General features: G+C 48.8%; 1 protein-coding gene across 1 annotated transcript in view; it reads left to right on the top strand.

Moving 5' to 3' along the window:
• ADAMTS12 (ADAM metallopeptidase with thrombospondin type 1 motif 12) overlaps window positions 1-14,413 on the top strand; it is a 206,474-nt gene that overhangs the window by 57,799 nt on the left and 134,262 nt on the right. Inside the window, exon 3 of the mRNA XM_045848252.1 lies at window positions 3,904-4,036. Within this exon, the coding sequence (XP_045704208.1) occupies window positions 3,904-4,036 (133 nt within the window). The remainder of the gene's footprint in view (window positions 1-3,903; window positions 4,037-14,413) is intronic.

Below are 14,413 nucleotides of genomic sequence, written 5' to 3'. Positions count from 1 at the left end.
ATCACACTACTAAATGTTTCTGAACATGGTAATAAGTAAGGTCATATTTTCCCATAAGGAATACTTTGAATCCAGTGAGTTATAGCCAAGACCCACAATAAGCTATGAAATAAAAGGCACAGGCAGAAAAAAAAACCCTTTTAAATTATTTAGAATAATAATATTCAATCATAAGCCCTGTCAAATAAACATGAATGTGTTCTGTCCAATAAGCACGCATTTTATTTTCATGTACCTAAATTTCAAAAGCAGACAAAGGACAGTTCTACAGTGTCATTTAAATATAATTAAACACGAATATCTTGGCGAGTGAAACATCCATAAAATACTGAGTTAAAATGAATTTCCCCATGTTTTAGGGTTTAGAAGGGCTTTTGAAAGAGTGAGTTTGACGGCACAAAAGCCTCGCAAAGCTTATGGTGTTACCGTCTCCCTGTGGCTGGCATCTGCTTTCAGAATCACCCCGTTAGAGGCCTGCTTTTCAGGCATTGTCTTTCCTCTCCCTGTGTGCTGCGAAGTTACGTGAACAACTGAGAAGAGGCCGTGGAGGTGCAGGGGAGCCTGGAGCAACCTGAATCAGCAGGACCACCCCCTTCAGTGTGGGGCCTCCTGGCCGCCCGCCTGTCCCAGTTACACGCACGGCGGCTGTCTGTGGGGTGGTGGGGCACGGAGATCACCTCCCTAGGGCAGCTTGAAAAGTTTTCTTACAGCTTTAAACCTTTTTTTTTTTAACAAAAACGGCCTGATTAATCTAGTTGGTTTATCCACCGAGTACGAACATATTTCACCCCGTATTCCTACCGTTGACTGTGTTTATTGTGCGTAATTTCCAACTTCCTACTTCGTGGGTTTGAAAGAAGTGTGTGTCTTGCTCTCCCTTTCCTGCCTCTTTCTCCTGCTCCACTTCCGTTCCCTCCACTCTCCCTTGTCTCAGGGTTCCTGGTATTCTCTTCCCCTTGTCTTCTTTCTGGTGTACTTGTTCTTTTCCTCTCCGTCTTCCTCCCGCTCCCCATTCTCTGACCGTATGCCTCTCTTCCCGGCTTTCAGGGGCTCACCGGTGGACAGCTACTTAGCGCTGTAATTGCACAGGCTGATGACTGCGTATCAGCAACAGAATGGATTTTGAGAGTACCTCAGTTACAATCGTGCCTCCTAATAAACATCTCCAAAACATCACACTGTATCTGTGTCTATTTGCTTAGTATCCTTAAAGTTTTTTTTCCCAGCTAAAACACGTGTTTCCTCTCAAACCATTGAATTGACAGCAAGAAATATATTCAAACCTTCTATATATTCTACATGGTTGTGTCACAAAGAGACCCCAAACCAGCCACCCCTCGGGGGTTCTTGCCTTCTACCTTGTTTCTGTGGAGCAAGTGAACTTTGTTAGCCACAGGCACACTTTCTCCATGTGGCCCTGGCCGTGGTCCCAGAGCGGAATTGAACTGAGGCTCAGCGCTGCCCAAGTCTCTTACCGGCTATTTTACTGCGGTCTGGACCGTGTGGGTTCTCCCCGTCCCAGAGGTTTGTCCTCAGAGGATGATGCTGAGAAAAGATGCCTCTCAAGAAATTCAGCGAATCTGAAGTCAGATAGAACTACCGTTAGACTTGGCAGTTAACACGTCACCGCCCTTCCTTTGCAAAGCAGTTGGCGCAGGCTTGAGCTCCTTTGGTTCTCCTAACAGCCCTGTGAGGTAGGAGGCATCACCCCCATTTTACAGGCTGGGCCGCCAATTCACGGTCACAGAGCCGTTGTTATGACCCCCAGTAAAGTGTTCCTTTTTTTCCTATTCTCCTTGTTGTTAAAGATATTTGTAAAGTTAGTCATAAAAATGGGAAGTCAAAACTGCGGAGATTTACGTTAAGATCTGGTGGTATTACCGGTGCAACGATGCAAACATTTAGGCAAGACCCCCAGTGCAGGGCTGTCCAGTGGGGGGCAGCCTCCTTTCACGGGGCCCCTCTTGTCTCCTGACCGGGGGCTGCTCAGCTGGTGCTCAGACTCCTTTGCAGAGCGGAGCAGCCCTGGCTTGCTGAAGTATTGGGTGGGTGGGGGCTGGGGGGTGGGGAGAGGATGGCCTTGAATTTTGGAGGCCTTTCCCAGTGTCCCAGATCCCCGGTGTTTCCAGGTTTAATTTTGCAAAATTGAAATTTATTGAACGGCTATGTTGACTCTGGAGGCCCTAATACAATGAAATGGTAGAACATCTGAGATCTGGAAAGAGCCTGTGATGGATGAGACTATGAGCCAGGCCTTTTCCTAAGAGCTTTGCATGTATTAATGCATTTAATCTCCGAAGCAGCCCTTCATTCATCTCCATTTATCAGCTGAGAAAGCTGAAACCGAGCAAGTCATTTGCCCAAGATCACAGACTTAATAAATAAATGGGGGAGCTGGGATTTGAGCTGATTTTAATCCTGGAGTCTGAGTTTCTGATCGCCTCAATACGATGCCTCTGGCAGGTGGTCGAGGGCAAAGTGCTATTTATTCATTGATACAGAATTCAGATCCCCAGAGTTAAGTCCATCCCAGGCGGCCATTAGCAAAGTAGTTTTCTGAGCATCTTACATGGGCACTAAGACATTTTTCTCAAGAGAAACGAGAACCATAGGATTTAACACTCCTAGACCTGGCCTCCAAAAAGAGCTGCTCCCTGGCCAGCATTCTCCGGTGTGTTGCAAATGCCCGCGTCTGTGAAATGTGGGTGCCGCTTCTCCCTCGGAACTGACAGAGGCCTTGCCACGGTGGCCGCTGGAAACCCAGTGTCAGACCCAGGACGTGGTGTTACAGTTCTTTGTTTCCTTGAAAGCAGAGTGGAACGAAACACTCCAGGTCAAATTCTGTCCGGCACAGACTGTGCAGGTAGCTGGGCTACCCACAAAGGAGGGGGACGTCCCCCCAAAAACCAGAACTTATTTATAAAAAATTGTATATTTATTTTTACATGTTTAAACTTCAGTCACCTTCAAAGTACTCTTTATTCGATGCGATACACCTATTGTGATGTTTTTTCCACTGCTCAAAATGGTTTTGTAACTCACCGATTTTGGTGTCTTTTAGTCCTTCTGCCACTTTTTGTTTTGCTTTTTCCACATCAGAAAAAGGTTTCCCTTTGAGGACTTTTTTAATCTGGGGTAACAAAAAAAAAGTGGCAGAATTTTTTTTTTGATCTCTGGGGGCAAGACCAGGTGAATAGGGAGGGTGGGACATGGGGGTTATGCCATTTTTGGTCAGAAACCGCTGAACACTCAGTGCTGTGTGGGCAGGTATGCTCACAAATCACCGTCATGAAATGGGGAAAGGTTGAAAGAGTGAAAAAAATTTACTGAAGCTGAAGGCAGCCTCTCACAACAACTCCAGCTGGTACACTGATACAGATGGGTTCCTAAAACACTCACCTAGCAGGGGAAAGCCTGTACTACAAGGGACCTGCCCTCCAGAAGATAATTGCATTTTTTTGCCCTCCCATCCCTTGTATAGGTAAATAAATGTTCCACAAAGCTGTCTGTGGAATATGGAATACAGATACCAGCTCTCTAATAGGGCAGCCAGGAAGCATTGGCTCTTAATTTAAAATTTATGGGTATCCAACTGTGGGTTTTTTGGGGGGAGGGAGATCCATGAACCTGAAAAACCGTATGCTACAATTCAGATAGACGTGTATATGTGCACGTTTTTCATTAGAGTCTCAAAGGGACCCATGACCCGTAAACATTTAATAACCATGAAGACTCTTCATTAAATTACTTCTGTGTATCTCTTCCATGAGGGCAAATGGCAGCTATGAAAGCACTGGTCTTAGGAGCTTCAGGGATCATCAAGATCTGTATATTTTTTGCTTGCTAATTTTCTTTGCGTATAGAATTGATTCAAACAAACCTTTCTATTGCATGTATTTACAGACTGGACTTTTTCATCTGCCACATGGAGACTTCTTTATCGAGCCTGTCAAAGAGCATCCCCGGGCCGAGGGAGAACACCACCCACACGTCATTTACAAGAGGCGGAGGGAGGAGCCGGCCTGCGGATTGAAGGGTACTGCGGCTCCACACTCCTCGCTGGTGGAGGAGTGTGTTCTGGTTTATTGTCCTTCTGTCCCAACGTGACCTTTTCCTATTCAACCTGTTATCTCCTCCCCATTCTGTTGCCCAAATCTACGCACCCTTGGATGAATCACTTCAGCTCTCTGTAAATCTCTGTACTCCTACCAGGAGGGGAAAAGGCCGTGGCCACATCCCTGCCCCTTCCACATCCTTGCCCCTTCCACTTCCGTGACACCTCCTCCGATCACACACATCCTGGGCCGGTCTTTGCACTGTGAATTTTGTTCACACACGTCTTGTAAAATAGTGATTTCAACTACTGTGCTGCAGCACACTGGTGTGCCACAAGCATATTTAAAATACGCAGCACTTGACTGTTTAGTTGGGGGCACTGACCTCTTTCCCTTAGATTGTCAAATAGAAAAATGACTATAACCAACACAACAATAGCTGTCCACTGTGCGAAAATCGAAATTATACCTGTTGTTTTTCAGATCGGCAAAAAGTAGATATATTTTAGTATCTTAGCATATCTTTTTCTCAGTATCACAGATATCTTTAGTCTCTTTAGGAAATAGTTATATTTAGCAGAATCTTAGTAATTCCTTGATGTGTGCCTTGAGACGAAAAGGTGGAACATCCCTGCGCTAGAAGAGACTCTCTTATCTTTGCTTAAAACTGCAGAACGTCCTAACTGGACGGCTCTGACCTCTGAGCGTGTAGCCTCCTTGTGCACCAGAGAAGCAACTGTGGCTCAGAGAAGGGAGTGAATTTTTCAAAAGCTTCAAGGTAGCTGGTGTTCAGAAGTCGAGGTTCTATTATATCTCGGGCCCTATATTCCTTGGTGTTTATTCTTTTTTTTTATAAGTAGAAATATTTTTTTAAGTTGTTTCCAAATTGTTTTTTAAGGTTTTATTGATTTTACTTTTTAGAGAGGGGGAGAGAAGGAGAGAGAGAGGGAGAGCAACATCAATGTGTGGTTGTCTCTCACGTGCCCCACAGTGAGGACCTGGCCCGCAACCCAGGCATGTGCTCTGACTGGGAATTCAACCGGTGACCCTGTGGTTCATAGGCTTGCACTCAATCCACTGAGCCACACCAGCCAGGGCTCCTTCGTGTTTATTCTTTAACTCTTCCTTGAATATGAATCTTGTTTCATCAGCGACATATCTTGAAAGCCCCGTTAGAGTAAGAACCCCTCCCCAAACAGTGTGACCCATAGTGCTGGGTGCGGAGTAGGAATTCTGTCAATCACTGACATGGAACGAAGAGTGATTCGTAGCGTAGCCCAGTGGATGAGAGTAGACGACACTGGCTTCTAGTACGTGCGATGTCCATAGACAGAAAAGGAGATACGCATTTGCTAAGTGCTGAGGAAGCCTCAACTCTGCTTTCATGGTCTTTCAACGGATCATCGGTGGTCTGTGACCATCTCTCTCCCTAAAACGATACGTGTGACTCATGCTTAAAGGACCGCAGAGATTCCAGAATTACTTCAGGTGTGTGTGCAGACTCTTAAGGTAGACATGGCATTTGGAATTTTAGAAACCTGCCACATTGAAATGAACTTGATCTGGCTGAACAAGGTAATTGCAGGGTGTTGATACCGCGTTCTCCTGCAGAGGTAATGGCTTTGATTCACAGTAGCCCTGTCACGAGCCGACATTCAGGTGCACTGTGTACTCAGGTTGGTTGGTGCTGCAAGGTTAAATCACTGTGACTGTGTCGAGAAAGAGCCCCCTTGTGTGAAGCGTTCTGTCTTTGTAATGTTCGAAGCAAGAACACCCTTGGTGTTGGAAAAATATATATTTTAAAAGTATTCTAGTACTTCAGGAGAGAAAATGTATCAATTACTTTCCTCTAAAATATGTGTCTTCAGTTACATTTATTTTCCACCTAGAAAGGTGCCCAGGAATTCCACAATAACTCCTTTTCAGTATAGCCTGGTGCAAGTAAATGCTTTTTTCCTCCAGGGCTTTGTTGTCATGCCATTTTGTTACCGACTAGATCAGTTTGAACTAAAATTAACCCGTGTGCTAGCTTTCTGAGCCTCACGTTTATGAAATCTTCCCACAGTCCTTGTTTTCTCGAACTGTTGGGAATCTGTGTTAAATGATGGGAAGATACAGCCTGTCTGAATTAAATCTAGAGCAAATTTCAAAACTTCATTTAATGGATGACAGGCAAGTGTTCTCTCTTAGGTTTTTTAAAAAAATTTTATTTATTTATTTATTTTTAAGATTTTATTTATTTATTTTTTAGAGAGGGAAGGGATGGAGAAAGCGAGAGAGAGTGAAACGTCAATGTGCGGTTGCTGGGGTTATGGCCTGCAACCCAGGCATGTACCCTGACTGGGAATCAAACCTGCGACACTTTGGTTCGTAGCCTGTGCTCAATCCACTGAGCTACGCCAGCCAGGCCCTCTCTTAGGTTTTTTAGCAAGAATGTCTCCCACTGGCACTTGCATGGCTTTTAGATGGAAGCGTCTGGGGGAACTGTGGTTTTAGGAAGCTGGGGGAGTGAACACGAGGTGGATAGGTTGGGTGACAGTAGCCACAGGGTCAGCTAAGGCAGAAAGGGGTCCGGGCAGGGGAGGTCAGAGTTTGGGGTTTCATGCTCCAGGACTCTAGGCTAGAATCATAGGGTCAGGTTCCTGGCATGTGTTTCTGTGTTCAAAATGTTTTCATTCATCCAACAAATAGCTCTTGGGTCTCTTCTGTATGCCTGGCGCTCCCCGAGGTTCTGTGCACACAGTTGCGAATAGGGTGTAGTTCTCAGTCCGAAGTGCCAGTGGCCTGGATACAGGACACAGGTATGTCAGGACCCAGTCCTGGCTTTACCTTCGTAACATATGGTAAAGATGGTGAAGAGAAATGGAATCTTACTGCATGTATTAGATTTTTTTTTACTTTTCATTACTCTACATTATGTTTGTGCCAGGACGTGCGGCTGTAATTTGCCCATTTTCTTTGCTGTAGGACTCCATTATGTGACTCCTTGTCTTTATCCAGTCTCCTATGAGTGGGTCAGAATTGCTTGCAGTTTGGGGCGGTTACACCTTCATTCTATTGCAGAGACCATTCCTGTCCATGTTTGTCAGAGCACAGGTTCGCTGGGCGCCCAAGGGTGTAGCAGTGGAATGAAATCAATATCGCACAGGATACACACATCTGTGACTTTACCAGGAGATGCAGAATTGCTTTCCGAAGCTGCCGTTCCAAGGCACTGAATGGGAGTTTCCTCTTTTCCCTATTCTCTCTCATACTTCGTATTCTCACTTTAAACTCTGTCAGTCTGGCCAATGTGACGTGGTACTCTCTGCGTAATGTCGAAGCTGCCTGTATTCAGTTGTGAAGTGGGGCCTCGAGTCGGTGGCTTGTGGGTGTCGATTCTCCACGAATAGTTTTCTCCCCTGTGCCCAGAGTTGAAGCCCAGAGAGCCAAGTTTAGGTTTGCTTGCTTGCTTCTTTGCTTTCTGCTTCACTTTTTCACTTCATGCCTAATCTGACTTTTCACCATGAGGGTCCTAAACTTGGGACCCTCTTTTCCCCGGAGCAACAGTAGGGAGCGGCAGGTGCCCCAGACCAGCAGCTAGCTTCCAGACCAGAGCCGGGAAGCGTTTACATGAAGAGATTTCGTGCAGGGCCCTGGACGGCGTGTCGGCGGGGGCTGGCCAGGCAGACCCAGAGTGCACGGGCAGCCCTCCGGGAGCACGGGCTGCGACTCTCAGGCCTGGGCGAAGGCAGCCGTCCCCGGGCAGAATCTCTTCCCCCGGGATGCCGCAGCTCGCCTCTTGAAGGCCTTTCGATGGATTGCGTCAGTCCTGCCCAGTTATCCAGAAGGATCTTCTTCACCTGAAGTCAGCCGATCACAGACTTTAGTTACACTTACAAACATCTTCACCCCAACGCCCAGATTGGTGTTTGATTGACTAACTGGGAGCGGCAGCCTGACCAAGTCGATGCATAAAAAAGGTCATCGTCACACTGCATCGTTTGCTTTTCTCTCTGAATTCTGAATTTATTTTTCTAGTTTTGGCCTCTGAACAGTCCCTTACATTGCAAGAAATCAAAGTCTCGAGTGAGTTTCTTATGAAAGTCATTTGGAAGTTTTTGAGTTGCTTTTTAAATGGCACAAAGAGATGTTATTAAATGTTAATATTTAGTATTTAGTGCTGATATCTAATAATTACTATTTAATAGCTATTTAAATAATTTAATGTTTAATATTCCTTACATTTCAGCAAGTGTTAATTACAGTAATAAAAGCTCATTTGAATTAACTAGCATACCAGATCACTGATACAGTGTGGGGGGATTGTTTGCAGTTTTGTTCTGATTTCATGGAAGTCCAGTTAGTGGGAGTTTGGAAATGACCACCATGTACCATACTGAGTCTAAAATGCACTTCGGTTTTCCTTGGTTAACAGCAGACTTCCTTGGTACAGTCTTCCTGAGGTTTGTCTTGAATTTCTTGACTGCCTAACTGCCTTATGATTATTGCCACTCCACAACGATCTGGACGCACTTGGCTTTGCTATAAAGTAATTAGCAGTTGAATTGGTGTTCTGTACGTTTTATTGGGGTGGCATATGGTCTCGATGACCTGCCTCCGGAACTGGTGGGAGGACAGGGAAAGGGCTTCCAGGTTTCACCACTGAAAGAGACGAGGAGACTGTTGGAGGGAATTTGGGGAAATGTTTAATGCATGAGTGTACGGGGAGATGAAAGGGTAATATTTGCTTAGCACAGCAAATGTGTTGTGCAGATGTACACTGGTGTGTTGCCAGAATGTTTAAAACATGCCATACCTGACTATTATTCATAGTTAGGGGCACTGACCTCTTTTCCCTTAGATTGTCAAATGTAAAAATGCCAACAGCCAACACAGCAGTAGCCCCCCTGCATGAATGCTCTGTCTTGAACCATAAACATAGGTATATGTAAATCATATAGAGTAGCATCTTATTGGACAGGTTGCATAATAAGGTTGCATCTGATTGGTTCATTTTTGGTATCAGTAATCCTTACATACAAGTAATAGGCATCTGATTTTTCAATAAGTCATTCTGGAGAAAAAAGGGTAGGTAATTACTATTATATTTTTGTTTTCGTAAGTCAATCAAAATTATACCTATTTTGTCAGTTCAGTAAAAAGTATATTTTTGGTGTGCCACAGACTTTTAAAAAGTACTTAGTTTACGTGTGCCATGAGATGAAAAAGGTTGAAAATCGCTGGGTTAGTAAACTCCAAAACCAAGACTACAGGAACCCAGAGCACCAGACGCCTCAGCACAGTTGCTCAGTAGCTGTGAGACACCCACTCATCCAGTCAAGAGTCTATTCATGCCCCACACCTCCCATGGTAACTCCCCCCTGTGCATTTCCTCAGCACTTGACAGTCGTCACCTTTGCGCCTTCATCATTTCGGGCCCATAGGTTTCTATCCCCAAACGGGAAGCAGCTGCCCTGGGAGCAGGAAGCAGCTGCCCTGGGAGGCGTGGGATCCGCTGGGGTTCCCTCCCCCAGGATGCTCGGTGCTGAGCACGTGCTGTCCGAGTGGCCAGGACTGCACTGAAGTGCAGGAAACATTGGAAGGACAGGGAACACTGGGGCGTGCACGCTAGGAGCAAAGGGGATTTGGGTCCATCTGAGCAGAGGACCAGTTTCAAGCCAAAGGTGGTTCTCTTGCTGGACAGAAAACCCTAATTCTGGAGTCATGTTATCTGAGTTGTTGGCTATCTAAGATCCGTTGCACTTCCCAGAACTGTGGGGAAATGGACAAGGTATCTTATTGAGTACTAGCTCCTAGCTGTGCCCTGGGTCTTTTCTGTGCCTTGGGTGGAGACAGGAAGAGGCTTATCCTATTCTGACCAACCTCTGACTTCCCCCTGCTGTCTTCAGAGACCCGAGATAACTGTCTGATCTTTCCTTTGCACCCCATGCTCATCCTCGGAGCCACCAGTGGCCCTGCCAGGACAGTGATGTTATTGCCCCTAAAACAAATAACTCAACCTCTGGCTTCAAAGCTCTGTGTGGCCAACAAACTCCTGGTGTGGTTCTTCTTCATTCATCCATGTCTGCCGTCAACCCGCATCCCCAGGCCCTGTCGATTCTGCCTTCCAAAGAGTTCTCCACGCTGTCGGCCTTTCCCAGAGCATAGCGGTGCTTCAGCATCACAGCTTCTCACTTGGCTCATTGCAACCCCCCTACCTAGTCTCCCTGCCCTTGATCTTTCCCATGAGAAGTCAGGGCAAGATTTCTAGAACACAAGTCAGATCCTGTCTTGCCCTTGCTGAAAGCCCGTCAGTGCGCCCTGGTGTTTAATGCATTTGAGGAAGCTTTTCTCCGTGTGTTTCTCCAGTTTCATCTCTTGCCGCTCCAAATGCAGCCCATGCCATCCTGAACCGGTTCTTATCCCTCAGGGGAAATGCTACTTATTTTCTCTGGCCCGTGCGCTTGCTTAGGTTCCTTCTGCCTGAAACTCATTCTCTCGCTGCGCTTTACTGCCTGATGTCCCTTCAGGGCTCATGCACGGCTTCCTTTAGAAAACCTTGGTGGCAGCCCCTCGGTCTGCATGAGACGTCTCTCCCGTGACTCATGACACCAGCTACTCCCCTGCCACAGGCTCTGCTGTGAACAGCAGCCCGGGTCCTCTGGGCGGACAGCTCACCAAGGGCAGGGGTCATATCTGCTGATCCTCGGGTGTGCCTCCAAGGCCTGGTAGAGCTCCTGGCCAGGTAGGAACTAAAAAAATGAGCTTATCCATGCTGAACTTACCGTATTTTTCAGACTATAAGATGCACTCCATCACCCCCTGCACCCCGGCCAAAGTTGCGAGGAAAGGGCGGGGGGTGCGTCTTATAGTCCAATGTAGCTTACCTGGCTGGGTGTGTGGAGGGAGGGGTGGTTGTGAATGGAGTGGGGTCACAGGTTATTAAATACTTTACCACATTTTTTTGCTTCAGAATTTTTTCCCTATTTTCCTCCTCTACAACCCAGGTGTGTCTTATGGTCTGCTGTGTCTTATAGTCCTAAAAATACGGTAACTCTCTCTGATGTGTTTGGTAGCTTATTTGTTGTTGTTTGGTAGCTACTAAATATACTTTTTAAAAATCTGTATGGTTGGCAGTATATACTACCTTTTAGCTGTGTGTGGAGCCAGTTTAACCCATTAGGATGCCCACACTTTCCTGAAGAGACTCAGTGTCTGCTCTGAGGCCTTGCTGTGGAAGATGTACAGGAGGCCGAATGTGGCAATGGCTGGGACTTGCGGCCTCAGGAGGCAGCTGAAAATGACTACTGCCGATTCTTATTTTGGGAAAAAGAAGTGGATGGAGGAGGGGTGGATGGGTGGGCGGATGGACGGACGGATGGATAAGAGAAAGCAAGTGACATGCATGTGCTCGACCCGCTCTCCTCTGTGCCAGGCGCTGTGCTAGGAAGTGGGGTGCGGTGGTGAACCTGGCTCCAACCGCGGCAGGACCGAGGGGTGGAGGCCTGAGACAGCCCTCGGGGAGGAAGGGGCAAGTGTGTGCTTTCGGTGCGGTGCTGAGGAGCAGAGGCCTGGGCTGGGCGGCGGGCACAGTCAGAGGGGCCAGGCGGTGTGCTGCAGCCACACTGCTGTGCGCCTGCACGGCCGGCCGACGGAGCCTAGAGCACACCTGGTCTTCAGCTTCCCGTGGGGGTGGGAAGGGCCGGTTCTCAGCCAGTCCGCTGGGCACACTTCTGGCATCCCTACAGTCTCCTTTCAGATGTGCGGGCCCCTCCTCTCCCTGGACGGCCCTAGGAGGTCGGGTGTGCCCCCTTCCCAAGCTCACTCTGCAGTTTGATGGGGCTCCTCGGTGCCTTCTCCTGTCCCTTCTGGGACTTGCCCCCACCCTTCCCTGCCTCCGGCTGTTCCTGGATGGGACTCCCCACAGGGGTCCCTCCACCTCCAGGGCCCTGCCCCAGATTTCTGTTTGACACGTTCCCTCGGGCTGTTCTGGGCTCTGCCCCAAATCACCCAGAGACGCCTTTCTCCCCCATGACCAAGACAGCTTTTCCTCTCTCACTTTGTAAACTGTTTATCCCGCTTTGTTTTCTCCCTCCCCTCCCCCACAGCACTTGTTATTACTGGATGTGATTTTATCTATTTATGTTTTTTATTGGTTTATGATCTGTGGTGCCCCCACTAGAATGTAAGCTTCATGAGGCCAGATACTCCCTCACTTGTGCTCCCTGCTGTGTCCCCCCTGCCTGGGGCGGAGCCTGCCACAGTGGGCACCAGGTAAATGCTGAGTGACTGAGGGAGTGAATCCCAGCTTCCCTGCGATCGTCCTGTGGAGCTTGTGGTTCCAGCAGTGGACTCATGCTCGTATGCTCAGCATCAGGCCCAGCGTCTGACGCAGGCCTGGTTGTTTGGTAAGTGTCCATCGAACATGTGTGTGTTTGCAGCGGGGCCCTGCGGGGGTGAGTGGACACCCAGCCACCCAGCGGACCTGGGCTGCAACCACACCTTCCGGGAGGCCTCTGAGCCGCTGAGGCCAGGCAGGTGTGTGCTGGTGGCACTGAAAGGTGACTATGCGTTTGTCCCACGGCTGATCGCTGCCGTGTTCGGTGCAGCCAGCATCCCCGCCCCCCACGCAGTCCCTTCTGCACAGCAGCTGGAAGTCTCAGAAACACCGTAAGACGGTTTCTTTATGGGGAAGGACGTTTGCTTATTATTTTGAGATCACATATTTGAGGAAATTACCAGTGTGCTTTATGCTCTACATCCTGTCCACCACAGGCAGAAATGTGGGTCCCCAGGGGGCTTTCTGGGCCAGTAAGCCAAGGATTAGAAAGTTTCAGGATTTTGTTTACATTGGTTTGTATGTCGCTGATTGACCTTCCTTCCTCCAGGGGATGTTACTTTGGCACTACCTGTGGGCCAGACACTAAGGGACACGGCTCTGAACGTGCCAGGTGGGGCCCTGCCATCATGGCCATACACTGCAGTGGAACTCCAACAAAAACAGCTACTTTCAGTGTATGGGCATTGTGACGAACACCGCACCATACGTTGAGCAGAGGAGTCTGATGTGACTGGGAAACTTGGAGGAGGCCCCCTTGGATGAGCCGTGGGCTGGGCCTAGGTCCTTGGGGAGCAGCGAGTCAGGTTGCAGGAGCTGCAGAAGAGCGTACGCACAGCCAGGGTTCGTCAGGGCTGGCTTCACGGTGAGGGGCCAGGTGCGGTCACACAGGTCGCCCCCAGGAGCTCTGCGCTGGGGTTTGGTGCTGGGCAGTAGCCGCCTTGACATTCTTAATGATTTTGTCTTTGAATTGGTGCTTTGTAGGCAAAGGCTGCTGGGGTGACGGAGCGTGTGCTGGGGCCGGAGCCTCCGCTGTTGTGCGTTTTTGCCCCTTGCCACCGTCCTGCCTCCCCCGAGTGGGCTCTCGGCCACTGTCTGCCCAGCCCCTCGGCGCTCTGGTCCCGCCTGACCTCCTGCTCTCCACGGAGACCCTGTCTGCGGCAGCGCCAAGGTCGCACCAGTGGGGGCAGCCCATGTTCTGTGCTTGTTCCCTGTCCCCAGTGGGGGCACACACGAGGACATTTGGGACGGTTTTCTGGGGTCCCCCCTTATATGTAAAGCCTGGTCTGTTTCCTTAGTGAGATGAAGGGGTTGGAAGGTCTTTATGGGCCTCTTTTAAGCTCCCATTTGTTATGAGTCTGGTTCTGTTTTTATTCTGCAGCACTTAGAGCCATGTTGGCATTCTTCCTGGATACCAGTGTGGTTTAAAACCTGTCAAGTGGGTTTGTACCCACCAGTGCCACGCTCCGTGCTCACACGTAAGAGGTGAAGGTCTTGACCCGTGTCTCCGGTTTCCCCAGGCGTGGCTCCCACGTGCTGCCCCCTGCAGGCCTCCTGCCCCCCTTACACCCTTGCCCCGTCCCAGGCTCCATCCCCAAAACTTAGGAGCACAGGCCGTTGATGCAGGGGCCAGCTGGGGCCGGCATATCGGGGGCCCCTTAAGCTGAGGCAGCAGAACTGCAGGTCGTGAGTTCGTCCGTGGTATGTCTGGTTTGTCATCGTGAGTCGGGGCATTGAGAGAAAGAAGTGGCCGTCCAGAAACTGTGTCTCGACCCAAGCTCCCCAACGTCCGGAAAGGGGCAGAGGTGAGACCACGATGCTGTGGCCAGGTTAGAGGGCCTGCCTATCCGGGCACGGCCCGTGTGCTCTTTCTCTGTGTCTCCTCTTTCTCTCTCACACGCACACGTTTCTCCCGAGACGTGGTGCGGAGTTAAAGACCCCGCATATACTTCAGTGGTTCAGTCCAACAGCGAGGCTGTTCTAGTTCAGGGTCTCATGTTTTAGGTACATTCAGCCCGAGTGATGAGTGTGTATGTGT

This window comes from Phyllostomus hastatus, unplaced genomic scaffold (assembly GCF_019186645.2).
Source record: "Phyllostomus hastatus isolate PE091 unplaced genomic scaffold, TTU_PhHast_1.1 phas_contig_58, whole genome shotgun sequence".
Classification (NCBI taxonomy): domain Eukaryota; kingdom Metazoa; phylum Chordata; class Mammalia; order Chiroptera; family Phyllostomidae; genus Phyllostomus; species Phyllostomus hastatus.
This window is presented reverse-complemented; position numbering and strand designations above follow the sequence as displayed.